The 16,565-nt window shown below is 42.3% G+C and overlaps 1 protein-coding gene across 2 annotated transcripts in view; it reads right to left on the bottom strand.

The window, feature by feature from the left end:
- LOC108874404 (RNA binding protein fox-1 homolog 3) overlaps nt 1-16,565 on the bottom strand; it is a 344,196-nt gene that overhangs the window by 171,142 nt on the left and 156,489 nt on the right. For both annotated transcript variants that reach the window (XM_051074169.1, XM_051074170.1), the window contains one exon: nt 2,334-2,427. In XM_051074169.1, the coding sequence (XP_050930126.1) occupies nt 2,334-2,355 (22 nt within the window). In that variant the 5' untranslated portion in view covers nt 2,356-2,427. The remainder of the gene's footprint in view (nt 1-2,333; nt 2,428-16,565) is intronic.

Below are 16,565 nucleotides of genomic sequence, written 5' to 3'. Positions count from 1 at the left end.
CCAAAACAGGAAGCAGCTTTTATGTGCTGACCTGTAGGGAGAGCTACAGGTCAGCCGTGAAATATTCAGCAGCGATTAGTCCACAGCAGCAGAAACTAACGCTTTTTCAATGTCTCGATCATGAGAGACTATGGTATGCAAATGGGATATTCTAAACAGAAAGAAGAAAGGCAGAGTCTTTGAGGGTAAATGAATTCATTATAATCCTCACCTCATCTGCTGACTGATGGAAGACTTCTCGTGTAATCGCTGATGGGGGGGAAACCTTCTACTGTACCGAGGGAGCTCAGATGTGGGGAATAATACTGGGTCATATCGCCTTAAAATGAAAATAATACTCCCCCCATTTACCGTGAACAAAGTCCATGTACGAGGGTAAAATGTAATACTGTGCTTGAGGAATGTAATTATCATTTAGCGAGTCCGTGAGCTGTGTTTGACAGGGCCTGAACCGCATGAAAAACTCATTTTCATTTTTCTTATTATATCATGATTATATAAACATTCTTAACCAGTGGCCACAGCAGCAGCAAATTATTGCAAATTAGCCCCATATTGCCAGTTTTTAGCAGAGGCAAATGAACAAGCACTAGAACTCCAGTGTTTATTCCATAAATCAGCCAAACGCTGCACCTGTTGAGAATGTAAATAGCTGAGGCTATTTGATTAAACTCTTACATCAAAACATTTGAAGAGCACTTTCTCTCTCTCTCTCTCTCTCTCTCTCGTTGTTTTTTTTTTGTCTTTTTAGTTGTTTATCTTCCTGTTTTCTTCTCTGTGTTAAGTTCGTTCTCTCCTCCTACACCCACTGCAACTGGAGTTTCAATGGGCGGTGACGAGGGAGACATAACACCCACCAGCTATACGTGGGGGCACGGGAGGTCCATCATTACCAAGCCACAGTGGTGATCATGGCAATAATATAGAACTATAACTGAGCAATTAGACTAATGGAAAACGTCCCTATTTCTCCCGGTGTGCTGCAGCGAGACGCGCTGCGTGCCCCGCGGGCCCCCCCTGGAGATGAGGCTGGAGATGTGAAGTGGAGAGGAGGTAATGGCGGAGGCCCATTGATCCTCACTGCCACCTGCTATATAGCTCCGTGGAGGACGGGTGGGGAGGCAGAGGGCTCCATCTGGGGAGAGATCACGCCGGCTTCTGGGCTCTCAGGCATATGGATAAGAGTCTTTCTCTAGTCTTCCGCTACTTAACCAGCACACATTAGCACAATATGGCCGGATAGGGGAGAGTAAGGCGTGCATACATACAGGCTTTATTACAGTCAGGGCACATCCATGGCGAGAGGGTGTGAAGCCGTTTCTTCAAACTCTGGAGCGTTTGGTTTCTTGCGTGAGGCCAGGTGAGAACAGGACCGCTCAAATAATCACACTGAAAATGCCAGTCACACTTCCAAATGAAAGAACCGAGCGTTAGAGTGAAGAAGGGATTCAAAACATCTACAGAAAGCAACTCAAAAATATTGACATGTAACTGAGGAAGACTTTGAGCAGCCATGTGAAAATCTGACTGCTGGGTGTCAAGACGCTGGGATGGTGGTCGTATTTGTCTAATCCTGATTAAGATGTTTTTGTGCTTAAACTTGACAGAAAAATCTAATAAGAATCTGTAATATGGATAAATCTGGGAAGATTTATGAATAGAAAAGAAATGATAGTTATAGATACTGGACAGACAGTACGAATCATAGTCAGGACTGATATTCAGCAAATATTTGAACTTGGTGGTAACGTGTATGAACACTGGAGAAGATACAAAAAGCACAGACATGTTCATCATGTTCAGAATCTAAAAGTCAGCACTGGATTACTGTATTTCATAAATAAATTACTTTGGTTCAGGCTGTACTACAGCTGATTGACAGTCGTCTTCTACACTACAATATTTTTCAGATGTTGAAACTGGAAAATGTTGTTGTTGGCTGCTCCGGAAATATTAGTTCTCACAGATGATACACCAAAATTGTCTTTTAAGTGAAGGAGTAAAAAGAAAATAGGTCATACAGTCACAGATGTTCATTTTATATCAGTACCTGATGATAGTATTTGTTGATGAGGTTTGGGAAATTTGGAAACGGGGAGACACTAAAGTATACCATAGCATGTGGGCTAAGCTGATACTCAACTGGAAATCAGACATTTTAATTCCAAGCTTTAGTTCAGACAGAGTGAACCTAAAATAAACTTTTCCACCGTGGCTCAGTCAGAAGAAAACATACCTGAAGTAGGAGTTCAGACACAGACAGACAGACAGACAGACAGACAGGAGCTACGGCGAACAGCACACAGACACCAGGGGTTTGTTCAGAGACTGACCTGCCCAGCTGGGGGTCTCCATGTACAGGTAAAGCCGGTCGGGCTGAAGCTGGGTCACTCGACTCGCTGCTGCTGCCACAGGTGCTGATGAACCCTGCAGCAAGGTAACAAACAAACAAACAAAAAAGCTGATGTTAGAACTGTCTGCAGCAGAAAGAGGTGAAGTGCATGTTAGTTATACAGTCGATAAAATAACAACTTCAATTATTTACGGTAGCAGAAAATGCTAAGCATGTTTACTCAAATACAACTTTGAGATAGAGAATTTGTACATTAATTCTGATAGCTCAGCGTTTTCAGAAATGATCTTATTTGATTGTCAACATTAACAGGCACTAAAATGTTGTGTAGAGAATCTGTCCCAAGTTCACAGGCAGCAGGAATCTAACAGGCTAACAGGCTAACAGGCTAACCAACACTGAATCTACTCTGTGACACAGCGACAGTAAACCCTGAAGTGATAGGAGACCTGACCATCTCACTGCAACGACAGATGACCAACATGTATGTGTTTAATTTTGTGAGCGAACGTTACAACCCACATATGTGGCTGTTACACAGCACACACCTTTAAGCATTACAGCATGTTTATGCCTCAGTGTGTGGCTGTTCTCATGCAGCGGGTGGTTTTCTGCTGACTGGTGTATCTTCGCAGGCTTCAGGTTGGCTGTTGCCCAGAAGCCCAGCCGGTGAACCGCGGAGAAAGCGCATTGATTTCATCCCAGCAGAAATCCCTTCTCCTGGTACCCGCCTCCCTACCCCGCCCCGCACCTGATTAAGCATTTGCAGGGAGCCATGCCAACACAATTTGTCATTTATCAAAAGTAATTAAAAGCAATTTCTTTTCTCTTGTTGATTGGGAATTGACTAATTGTTGAGTCTGTGAAAACGGGGGAATAAATAAAACAGGGAAGGATGAATTTTACATAAACTCAGAGGAAAACATAAATGCTGTAAAACGAGGGCCAGACATCTGGCTCTGTGATTTTTCTCTACATGATTATGACTGCAAAACCAAAACAGTTGTTTAGTGCATTCTGATATACAGCCCATAGGCAGTAAATAATATATTAGAAACAGCATATTGACTAGCTGACTTAAAAGGGTGTTTTCACTTCATGTTGTGTGAACACAAGAGTGGGAGGAAAATACAAACACTGGTTGGTTACTTGTTAACAGAAAATGAAAAACGCTGCTCCCACTTGTGCCAAAAGAGATGTTTGAGCCGGTAAATACCAACGTCTCAGTCTGAGAGGGAAAACAACAAGATAGAAGGTAGAGTGAAGAGAAGGAGAGGAGCTGGAGCCATCCTACAGCAGAGGTTACAGTACGTCTATCCAATGAAACCAAGCAATACCATTTCAACATTATCGGTAACAACCTCTGAATGCACCATTACCTTCTATAAGGGCAGAATGAAATGTCAGAATTGATTCGAAGAGGGGAGGGTTGAGATATAAGTGGGCAGCTAAGGTGGCCATTTTGTTTCAGTGGCCCTTTATTTGGTGTCCCTGGATCATTAGCAGATGGCAAAAAAAAAAAAAAAGAGCTGGAAGAACATGAAGGAGGTGTGGGCGGCCATCACGAGCGTCTCCAGTGACAGCATGTGAAATGAAAACAGCAAACACACACACATACACACAAAAACGGCAGGAATCAAAGAGGAAAAAAAAAAAAAAAACGGCATGCGGAAACGCCAGAGGAGTCGTTTAAATTTCCCACCACTTTGTAAATAACTTTAGCTGCACAAATACCTGGCTTTGCTCTGAGCGGATAAAAAATTTTCCAGCCAACAATTTATTCTCTGCCAACAAATGGAGCCGTTGCTTCAATGAGACGATTTGAATATCCCTTTGAAGGCTGCAGATGGACAAGCAATACTATCATTGCCTGGGAACACAGAAATAATTGGGCAACAGTGGGAGAAGCCTACATTCACGTCTCTGCTGAGACAGAGCTCTGCTTGGAATATCTAATTGAACCTCTCACTCTCCTGCCTTTTGTTTACATTCCCATTCATCATAAAAAAACTCAATTACTTATGTTCCCTAACATGTATGGTTATTAATGTTCTAATTATGCTTCTCCCCTCTAATCTTTCGCCTTGCAGTTTGGGTGATATATGTCTGAACAACACGGCGAGTCCCCTGGAAGTGAAGGCTGAATTAGGAATCTATGTGCAATAACACACCTTCTCCTGGGAGCCATCTGACGAAGAGAGAAAGCTTGTCATGGTTTGTCTATACATGGGGATTTATGCCAGCTCAGTGAGCATGTGTTATTATATACTGTCTTTGTTCGACATGCATTTTGAAGCGGAAAGTTGACTAATCAGCTCCCGCTACCAACAGAACAGATGTAGCTGGGGAAACAGACATGTGCAGCCAAAAAGAAAAAAGCCCAAAAAACAGAGCAAACTACCTCTGGCCGGCTCTTCTTATTCTTCTTCTGAAAGGCTATAGGTATGACAGCTTTAGAGGTATGAAATAATGTCGGTGAGAGCCTTGAGGAGCCCCTGCAGAGAGGCTGAGAGGGTCCTGTACTGCCTCAAGCAATGAGTGTTCTTCAAGGCTTTTCCTCAGAGCACTTTTACAAGAGCACAAATTAGGTGTAAGGAATGCCTGTGTCGGCGGGCGCACCCAGCCAGCACACAGAGAAAAGGGAAAGAGAGGAGAAAAAAAAATAAAAAAGGGGCAGAAACTTGGATGACAGTGAAGAAACGGAGGGCGTCATAAAGTGCGGAAAATAAGCTCTCACTTTCAAACGTTTACAGCGGCTCAAATATCTGATGATACCTCTCATAGCTTTTAATCTTTAATGTGAAAAATTAATCATCCCATTCATTATTTTAATAGCTGTCATTTTTCTCTCCCCAAAGTGATGATTTATAACCATTAAGCCCTGCGTAGGCTTGTGTGAGAGGGATTTATCGTAATGTTTGCACCAGGTAGCCTCCAACCATATTTCATTACTCTGACAAGCCATTAAAATGCCCTGGTGATTAAACAACAGCTCTGAGGTCAGTGTGTATGGCTGTTTCTTTACCCATACAGGAGCGCAGAAGTGCAGCCATGCAGGCGGGGACTCGTAGCCTAACAAAGCCCTTTTCCCCCTCCGGTTCCCTCCAGACTGGCAATCGTAGTTATAGATCTCTATCTGTTGTGCTGTGCGAGGGCGACAGGGGCACATGATGCACATGCACAGAAGCCACAATGAAATAAAGTTAAGAATGGGGCTATTATGCCTTTTTTTCCTCAGAGGTTTGGCACCATGATAACTGTGCAGTTAAAGGAAAAACTCCAGCCTCTGATACTCTCATGTCCATCCATCTGTGATGTTCAGTGTGTTCCAGGAGTTATTCTGTGATCATTTGTTGTCATTTATGCCTCTCTTTTGTCTCTTTTACTTGTATTTCAGTCATTGATTTCCTGCTAATCCCAACATGCAGGGGCGTGCTGAGAACATCCGAGGGCGGAGGGGCAGCGTTATCGCTGCCACCCCAAGACCTCTCAACCATTTCATTAAACATTTTAATCCCAGTCAGATCTTTGCTAGGTCGACACCCTCCCTCATGAAGGTTATAATATTATGTATTTAGAGAGGTGTTGATTGAACTTTACGATCATTTTGGAGGATGTGGTTTGTTGTTGAACTGTATTGCACTGTACAGAGAGGTGATTCTGTTATTTAGCCTACTTCACCTATTCACAGAGCAATATAATTCAAGAAGCTGCAGCCTCCAAAACGACTCGTCCATAAAGATGTGTTAATGTGTGTCTGATATGTGTGACACTTTTTTGCAATAAAAAGATAAAAAGGTGTGACAGTGAATTTGATCTAAATTCAGTACCCCACTTTAGTTCTCATTGTGTCGACACAGGAAGTGTTTCAGCAGTGCAATAAAAACAATACACTCCTATTGTAAAAAGTCCAGCTGTCTACACAGGCTGCGTTTCACTAAATGCACATAACCACAACCTGGAGTATACTTTTTCTTTTCAGGCCTATTTTCTTTGTCTACAGTGATATTCTGTTGGGCTCTGTGCGCTGCCAAAACACATATGTCCTAAACTCAATACTGCGCCTGAACGCATCCTGTGTAGACACAGACAGACGACTGAAGCGGCTGCTGCCCGGCTAATGTGCTACTCATGCAATAAAAGGCTTTCAGTATGCAGTGCATGCACGCGCTAAAAGTGACAAAATTCACTACATTTAAAGATGCTGGTACGTGAAGTAAAAGTGCTTGACTTTGGAGTATACTGGTGCCAAAATGCAAGGCACTAAAAAAATGTGGATGGTGATGAGAGGGAGAGAGGTTCTGCAATATCTCAGAAAATTGGATTCGGACAAAGAAATTGGCTTTTGTGTAGCGAGGTGACATTACTGCATTTGGCCAGTTATCTAAAGAAGTAAAGGAAAATACATGAAAAACAACAAACAAGGACAGCCAGAAACACAAGGCGCACTGTCAGATACTGTTTTGATAGTAGTAGATGTTGGATTTTTTTATGTTTGAAGGGCGATAGTTAGAGTTCTGTGGGTTGAAAGGGACAGATGTTGCCTGAGAAATAGCAGGAGAAACAGCAGCCTGCAACACAAAATGGATTCCCAATTCAATCCCAGCGGAGGAAGCTGAATGAACAGCAGGCTGGGGAGTTGTGGGAGGATTTAACTCCCCTGTATGTATGTTCATGTCTAATGTCCTGAGTCCAATGGGCTGGATTGATCACTGATGCCACATCCGACAGTGACTGACAGCGCCTGTAATTGCTATGTTTGCTTTGGGAGAAGAGCAAACTGCCATGGTGGGATCGTATGGATGAAACACGCAGCCCTTTCTCAATCACGTACAAGTCCACCTCTGGATGTTTCATTATTGTACACACTGGTCATGGCCTGCCTGAGTATGCCTGAGTGTTGTGAGCTGTTTGATTAATGGATATGATCAGTGTCATTTGAGGTATGATGGTGTCATTCCCGATTGCCGTTGACACAGAAACCACAAGTCAACACTTGTAACTGATATTCTGCTTTCATCAATCAACGGTGGTCAAGTTCATTTATTCGTGTAGCACACTGTCTAAAGCCCGTATCAAATGATTTGACACAGAAAATAAAACAAAAGAAAGAGAACAAAAGGCTTAATTTAAATCTGAGGGAGACAAAGAGCTGGGCCTGTTCTAAAATGTACAGTAACAAGCGTTCAAAGCGGGTTTCAGAGTTTTTCATCAGATCAAAAAACCGTCCTAACTTTAGACTTCATTTCATTCAGAAAACACTTTTTATTTAAAGCAACATAATGTAACTTTTGCTGAGCAACAGCGCCCTCTGCAGCCGCAAGTGGTGATTACATTAATTCTGATGGAAGTGGAGCAGGAAGTGCTGTCGCTGTAACAAACACACCAAACTGTGTCTATAAGCTTGATGTTTCTGTCAGTTTCCTGGCTGGATATCAGAGATGAACGCTGGTTTTTAATGACTTCTGAGTCTCTTTAACTGATCTACAGATCAGCATCACTCTGGAACTTGCTGGGCCTGATTCTGGCAGTTTAATCTGCTGACTATCACTCAGTTAGAGGGAGATCGTACCTGGAACAGGTGTTCATGGAGCAGAGTGGGAATGACAGAGGCTCCATTCTCCCTGTTACAAGTCACTGAACCATCACAGGGATTTTAAAGCTGCTGTGTGAAGGTAAAAGAGTTGCATAATGTCTTAACACTGATGTATTAGCAGTTTTCTTAAATAATACACATGTATAGTCCCTAACATGAAGGTATCAAAGAGTTGTTTTAGCATCAAATAAGACTCTTATAGAGGCGGCTAATTCTAATTCTTTTAAATTCAATTGGATGGTTATTTTCTAAACTGATGTTTACATGTATGTTAAATATTAACTTCTAAATTAACTAGTAACATAATGAATGTACAATATTTACCTCTGAAACACAGCAGAAAAGTAAATACTTGTGTAAAGTGCAAGTACAGTAAGAGTAAATGGTCTGAGTTCCATCACTGCCAGTCACAATGGGTTAAAGCATATGAAACAGCAGAAACATCTATTGGCAGAGAGATGGGATTTCAGTGTGTGCCAGCGTCTAAAGTCTCTTTGTTGTTAACATTTACAGCTCCTGTTCCTGAGGGAGGGAAGTGATCATCAGTAAAATCGCCCTCATAGATTTAAAAGCCTGAACTGAAAATTGGGACATATACTGTAGGCCATGATTTCTACTGTTTTATTTCTTCTCACCACTGGTATTTGGGTCTGCTGTGGCTGAGTGTTAGAACGCCCTGTTTGGCTGTTTCCGCCTGCTACGACGATCCAACAGTTGTCACCGAGACAGAACAAAAGCTGCAGAGGGAAATTTGCATTCTAATGTGTCTAACGTCTCGTGTTTGTTGTGTCCCTGATGAGAAGTACAAAAAAAAGTGCTAATTTGTAATAGATATCAAAATTCCCAGCATTAAAAAGTTAATTACCACAGCAAATACAGCAGTGATAAACGGCAGATAATTCCATTTCTGCAGATGACTGTCGTTTCCGCCAACCAGAAAAATGATATTTAGTATCCAGCTGTACTTCTGGATGCAAGAGGAGGAGGGGGGGAAAGGTACTTATAATTCAGAATATTTTTTCTGCAACTTAGCAAGTTTTTCATCTATCAGCAAGGCACATTAAATCCCAGCTGGTCAGATGCTAGACTCCTGATGCTCGGCTTTAGACATGAAACAAACTACTGCTGAAATGAAAGCAGTTCTCAGAGCTGTGGAAATTCGACTCCTACAAGAGTCTATTAAAAATACATGTTCAAATGAATCTTGGTGGTGATGACAAGTTTTACCATATTCTTCTTGAACTTTTAATGTACCCAGCCATGACTTCAAAGGGAAAATTAAATATTAAGGCTATTATCTAAGCTGTTCCCAATATTGTCAAGCTTAGGTTATTTATATAGTACAGTAATAATTGTGTTATATAAGCCAGTTTTCATTTTTGAGCCAACATAATGATCAAGAGGTGGCTGGTTTGTAGTTTTACAACCTAAAATGAGTAACCTAATTCATATATTTGCTGCAGTAAACCCAACAAGATTATGTAGATTTATTATAGCAGTCCTAGGTGGATATTGTAAATGTAAATATATTTATAATTTATGACTGCAGGGAAATACATCTTCTTTAATAGAGTGAATGTGAGGAGTAGTTCGACACTTGGCAGAGGCCAGCACATACTCAACATAATTTTCTGCATCTGTACTGAAAAAAACAAACAAACAGTGAATTATTATCTGCTCTGATTGAGAAGAATCACTGTAAATCTGGTGCGACCTAACCCAGATCACCAGTGTTTACCCACCGGTGAGACGGTAAATACTCTGGCTGACATTTGAGGGAGGTTAGTGTGCTCAGAGAGCAAAGTGGAAGTGGAGGCTCAGATGAATTTGTCTGACAAATGCTCCTGGAGTATGTGTTGTCGACTGCGCTTCGGTGAGGCCCTGGACTGGGATTTGAGTCTGACTGAAGCCAAGCAAAGCATGCCAGATCACTAATTGCACAATTTAAAACCAAAGTCCCTGGCAGCTTGTCGTTTGAAATGGAGAGAAGAGCCATTGCTTAATCAGTGAGCTCAACATAGATCTGTGAGGCTCTCCACTGAGGAACCCCAGACGTACGTGGCTGAAGCTCAGTGTCAACAGCCAAAGCAAAGACAAAGTGATTGGCTGGCTGCTGCCGTCGCTGCTGTAATTGAAACGTTTTATGATCCGACGCGTGGATGCGATTGGATGACTGGATCGCTGTGCATCAAATGTTGGTGCAGTGACAGTGATTTTATTCTCATTTAATTGCTCATATATGAGCGAGCAACTGTTGCTCACAGTTGGTGGTGATGAAGTTCACTGCAGCGAGCTCGTGTCTGTTAAAGGCGTCACACAACTGTCTGGCTATTACACAGTTTCGACTGTGATTCTATTTTTTTATACTCATTTGGCGCTCGATGCGTCAGGCATCATCTGGAGCGACTGTGGGCTCAGTGTCCTGCTGAGGGACACTTCAACATGCCGGGTAGCAGAGCCAGGAATCAAACCACCACGACATGACATTAAACATAAAGTCACTGTGGATTCTCTAGAAAATCATTTAATTAAATTGAAGTACTGATAAAATGAATTCAGACCTTTGCAACCTCTACTTACATATCCTTATGTTTCCATGATTTTCCTCGACTAAATCAAGTTTTTCTGGGGACTTCGACATGTTTTTTCCCTTGTAAATGTTGTTTTCATGAACCATGTACAAAATGTTTCGTTGGTGTGTACAGATAAGACTGAAAAACGAATGCGGCGGATGTTTGAGCTGTAAGATCCGGTGACCTATTTAAAAAAAGCTCTTGAGAGAATTCAGACTCCTCTTGACTGAATCTCTTTATTACATGATATTCCAGAAATTTCAGAGCCAGTGAGAAACTTAAGTTTTAATTAAAATGCGAAAAGTACCTTTTAATCCTCTCACAAACAGGCCTGTGAACTCTCTGGAAAAAGCTCTGCAATAAGACAGACATCCTTCAGTCTTCATAATATATCATAAAAAACTGTATACGTTTTACTGCTGGTACAATGTAACTCTATGGGGCATTAAATTCTCTATTTCCTGTTATAGCTATGTTACAGGTTCAGGCAATTCTCCACTGGCTATTGGGAGGAGCTGTAAACATTATTACTATTGAGGCCCAGGCTGTATTTTGGTGAGAACATTAGCGAAGAAGCAACTTACTCATTGCCCCAGTGACATGAAACTGAAGTGGAGGGTTTTGTTTTTTTGTTTTTTTTTAAAGGCTCGGGCCTAACGAGAGAAGACACAGACACACAGAGAAATGGGTGGAGCTGGAGACACACAAACACACACTCACACAGTTGCGTAAAGAAGAAGAAAAAAAAAGCAAAAGAAAAGGAAAATAAAAAACACTGCCCTGAAGTCAATTCCACACTCAAGCAACATCCGTCTCTGATCTGGGAGCATTCTTGCAGCGGCGGCACAACAAGAGTGATGCGGCACTGAGGGCCATGAATTAAAAAGTCAATATGTAAAACCATAGAGGGATGCCATTTTGAAAAAGCGTTCCATCAATGGAAATCATATTAACATGATAAAGGGCAGATTGGGAGGCGAGGGCATTGATTCAGATGCCGCTCCGTGGCCCCGCCATGTCCACCTCAAACATGTTAATGAATCGTGCCGCAAAAACAGAGGTGGGGCGGTTTGATGGAGGTGAAGTGCGTGTTGTGTGTGGAGGAGGAAGAAGAGGGGAGGGGGGATCGCATGAGGGGAGAGAAGTTGGCTTTAAAGCAACAGGAGGTGGTTTGGGGAGCAAGTCGGTGGCGCTCTGGTCAGCTGCACCTCTGGGTGTCACATCAGTCGGTGTCTCAGCACCACCACTCCAGGATTGTTTTCTGAAGATGAAGTTTGGAGGAGGACAGCATAGGTGGCTGACTTGCAGAGGAGTTGTTTTTATTTTTTTTATTTTATTTTTTGGCAAGTTGGGAGTGGATCCAATTAGAGTGAAGCCTGGGAGAGAAAGATGGAGTACTATAATGCCACCCAGAGACCCAGAGTGCAAGAGCAGAGAGAGCAGAGGATTCACCCCCTGTTGACCATGACTACAGACACATAGCCTGGGGGAGGGAGCATCCAAGGCTTCACACATGCACACACACACACACACATGCACACAAATATAGAGAGAGAGTGACATGAAAGCAACAAGGCAGTGCTGCCAGGCCAAACAGATGAATTACTTATCAAAGACGTGCACAGCAGACCGGCTATGAGGCTGCAACACACAGACAGCTGGGGCATTATCAATTCACCTTCAATTAGCTGTCCTTGGCACTGCCTGCCAATGGGACCTGGAGTATCAGTACATTCACAACCCATAAGCTCATTCAACAAAAAACGTGCTGAGGATCAGGTGGATCCTTTTGAGGAATTCAATTAAAACAGTCTCGAAATTAAAAAAAAAAAAAAACACACACACACACACACAAAAAAAAGAAGGAGAAAAAACACAGAGCCACAATTTCTATAGAAGGATGAAAGCAAAAGGATTATTTTCAATGCCATTGGAGGCAAAGAAAAAAAAGGGGAAGGGGGGGGCTCCTTCCTTGGAGTCTGATGGCACAGCACCTTTGTTAAATATGAACTAATTAAGTGGAAAAATGAAAGTGTTTCATCTTCATTAGTATCAGACAATAGGACTATGAAACATAATTGAGAGTAGTTCCACTTTAATAGAATGAACAGAAGTCATTTGGTATTGAAATGTGCAGGGTGATTTAGCCAAAAGAAAGTGTATTATTAGATTTAATAGAATACCTACACATGATCAATGCTCAGAGCACAGGTGGTAGTTTGTCTCTGGTTCTTCAAATGATTAGGCCGATGGAATAATGGCCAGCCGGATTCACGTTGCTCCCGCATTGATTACAAGGAGCAGCCCATTTTTCACAAAGTGGAGCTCCACACACTATTTATTAAGCCTTTACACATGTGACATAACAACTGGTGCATTATGCACTACGCACACTGGATTTGGTGAAATCAAGACGCAGTGCTAAGGCCTGTTGTTGATGATGATGATGATGAAGAAGTACACTAACTGCCACTGACAACATGGCCAGAAGTATGTGGACACAACAAACACATGAACCACTCACGGAGAATAATCATGCAGTGCTGCAGAGTGTTACAGTTCAGCCTAAAGGTGTTGGATGCAGGTCTGAATTAGCAGCAGGTCAAAGCCCCCAAAATGTCAAATATCTAGTGTTAAATTATCTCCTCTTGTGGTCATGTCTTGTGCAGAGAAAATCTGGCTTCATCAGTGTTTAATGCTGCATAAACCTAAATAAAGTTCTGTACGTGTGGAAAACCTGCACACTGTATTGGATGGGAATTCAGAGGCAACAACATATAGAGGATGAGTGAGATGGGTGGGTGGGGGTCCAACAGCAGATTTTTTGCCCTGAGGCCCTCCAACAGATTAATCCGACTATGGTTGGATGGGGCTGAAGGCCAGTTTAGTTCTTCCACACAAAGCTGGAAAAACCATTTCTTTATGGACCTGACTTTGTGCATTGGCCATTTGTTGTATCAAATCTGGAAAGAGCTGTCCTCAAACTGGAGCCACGCTATTGTCCAAAATATTTCTGTGTGGCATCATTTGAACCAAGGCCACTAACGCAAATCATAAAAAACAGCGCTAGGCAACAGCGAGTCCACATACTTATGGCCATAAAGCCCAAGCATGCCAGACCCCAGATACCCCGACTTCACAGAAATTGTAAAGAGTTTTAACTCATGCAGCATGTGACCCCCCAAAAGAAAGGCGTGGCGTGCAAAAGCAACACGGTCATTTTTTTAAAAAACATGAGCACATCACAGAGCTCGGCCATATTGAGACGGCTGTCTTGAGAAACAGTGGGTCTTTATCACTTCAAAGGCTGACATCCCTCCGGCGTCTCGGGGAAGCCGTGACTGGCACTCGTACAGCCCTCTTTCTGCTGCATTTGTCCAATCTTAGAAAGCCCAGAGTCAGGAAACACAAGGTCTTTTCAAAGTTAGTCAACAGGCCTTTGAAGCGCAGCCAACGGAGTCAGCAACCCAGCGACAAGGTGCCGAGCCATTATCATTCAATAGACAGCCGGGATTTTGCATATTTAACAGGAAATTTCACTTTGCTTTTTTGACACGGGGCATTATGCATCCTCTGTACATAAAATCCATCAGCACCTTGCCAATTTTGTTTGTGCTTTTCCCATTTCACTGGGGAAATGTGTTTAACTTGCAATGCACACTACATTCAAAACATGCACTGGAATTAAATTATATGTCTGTTTGGACAAACAAATTGGACCACAGGTTCAAGGTAAACCGTTTTACCCATTTATTTATTTATTTTGTTAGCTTGTTTGTTTTAGCGCTGATATAACCTCGTGGGTTGAAAAACCTTAAATTAGGCCATTTGCTATCTTTCTATGCTTGTTTGTGAAAGAATATAATGCTATGTTCAGATCAGTTTCCTCAGAAAGAAGAAGCAAAAAGAAAACACAAGCAGCTGGGACAAAAACATCCACTGTCCAATGACATGTCTTATTTGTCTTTGAGATATTAACATTTGGTTTGATGATAAACTGTAGATGATGATTATAGTATCCACAAGGTTAGTGATGGACATTGGTTTTGGTGTCAGTCCTTTATAAACAAAGAGCAAACACCTATTTCTAGACTGAACATTTTACACTGCATGCTATTTCCTAGCCTTTATTCAAGCATGGAAATCTCAATTATATTAATATCTATTTTTCAAGAGACCAATGACTGCATCTAAACCAGGTTTATAACAATAAACACAACAAAGACTATGAAAATAGACCAATAACACTGTCACACACAACAACCAAATGATCCTTGATACAGTAACCACCAGGTTCTGCCATTAGTCCTGTGGAATCAAACAGCTGACGCTAGACTAACCAGGTTTGCACTGATGTATAACAGTAATAAGAAAAGTCAACTGCAGAAAACACAGAGACGCCAAGTAGCAGAACATACAGTGGATCATAATGCAAGCTATTATTATGACAGAGGGTCACACACACTCCTGGACAAGCCCCCAACACTAGCTACCTTGCTACATGATGTAGCCATACTTTGATTTTAAAGGAAAAAGTTGGTTGTGTTTATGACATGAATAAGGAAAGGCTTGAAATGCACTGAACACCACAGACTGATGGTGTCAGCCTCTGCTTAAGAGTGAAGAATGAGCCGATTCATTATTTTAAACTCTTCAGTATAAACCAAACAGCAAAATCCATCCACAAAAACACACTGTTGCCATTTATTATTTGGACTTGATGGTGCCATCTTGTCTCTCTGGTGTCTTCGCGAGCTTTGTTGTCCCTCAGCAGTCTAACGGTTACAGTAATAGCCGCGTTCTCGCCCGTTGGGATTTGCTCTGATGACCCAACTCGAGTGCATCCATTCCTAATGAGCGGCAGCCAGTGCCCGTCTTCTCGTGTGGGCTGTCAGCTGTCCGTCCCCTGGTAGAAGGAAGGAGGGAGAGCACCCAGCAACCCCTAAGTCCCCCGGAAGGGCAACTTCATAGGACGGGGTCCCATGGCGAGCTGCTAATGATCCGTATGATGGCCTGGGCCAGCCATTGTTTGGGCTACATTACCCAGAGTGGGACAAACAATCGTTTGCAGTGTCACTTGATAATGGCCCAAAAAGCAAATCTCACAGACCTTCATTCTTCACAAGGGTAATTAATTCGCTGCTGTGCTGGGATGCTTCGCCTCTTCCAGCTCCTCTCACACTGCCCCCACTATACTCTCCCAAAGATTTCCAATTGTTTTGCAGACAATGGTTTCAGAAGGCAGTAAAAGATCATTGATCAGAGGGCTATTTGCAAATACCCGTCTCCATACGGAGAAATGCATCTTACTGTGTTGCGTTAAGCAATTCCACATTTTAATGGGTGGAGTATTGATGGTTGATGCCAAAAGAGTATGGTATTGACACGCTCAAACACATCCACAATGAGGTCTAGAGGGGATAACACCAGCTCAGCACAATAAATAAAGGAAGGGGCATCAAACTGAGGAGGAGAAATTGCATAACACTGCAGAGCCCTCATAAAAAAAGTTACTATAATGTGTGTCATGATTGACTTTTATGATCAATGCTGCTGTACATCCCTGCAGCAGCAGAGCTCCCAGTAAGCAAGTCAGATCTATACTTCTCAGACTGGACTACGTAGTAATTACAATTGCCGATTAGCTACATGTGCATTATTGGATGTAATTAGGTGTTGATTAAAATTGGAACATTACTTGCAACAGCTCCAATGAGAGTGATAATAGCAGCACCAAAGATTGGACCTACATCTCCATACGTCATTCAAAGAAACATGGGGTACATAACAAAAAAAGCATTTGCTCTCCCTATTTCAGTATTACCAATAAATCCCACGCACTGAGAGAAATGAATGATCTTTCGACAAAACAGAGACAGCACGAGACAAGACAAATGTCTGTGCTTACATCAAATGTTCCCAGATACGAAACAATCCAACCACACCAATAAAGCAATCAATGCTAACCTAATCTCTGCAGCCTCAGCGGCACTTGCTTGCCATTTCTTAGCCCCAAAATGAAGAGGAAAAGAGAGCCTGAAAG

Source organism: Lates calcarifer, linkage group LG11 (genome assembly GCF_001640805.2).
Source record: "Lates calcarifer isolate ASB-BC8 linkage group LG11, TLL_Latcal_v3, whole genome shotgun sequence".
NCBI lineage: Eukaryota > Metazoa > Chordata > Actinopteri > Centropomidae > Lates > Lates calcarifer.
The sequence above is the reverse complement of the archived record's forward strand: the minus strand, read 5'-3'. Positions and strand labels throughout refer to the sequence as shown.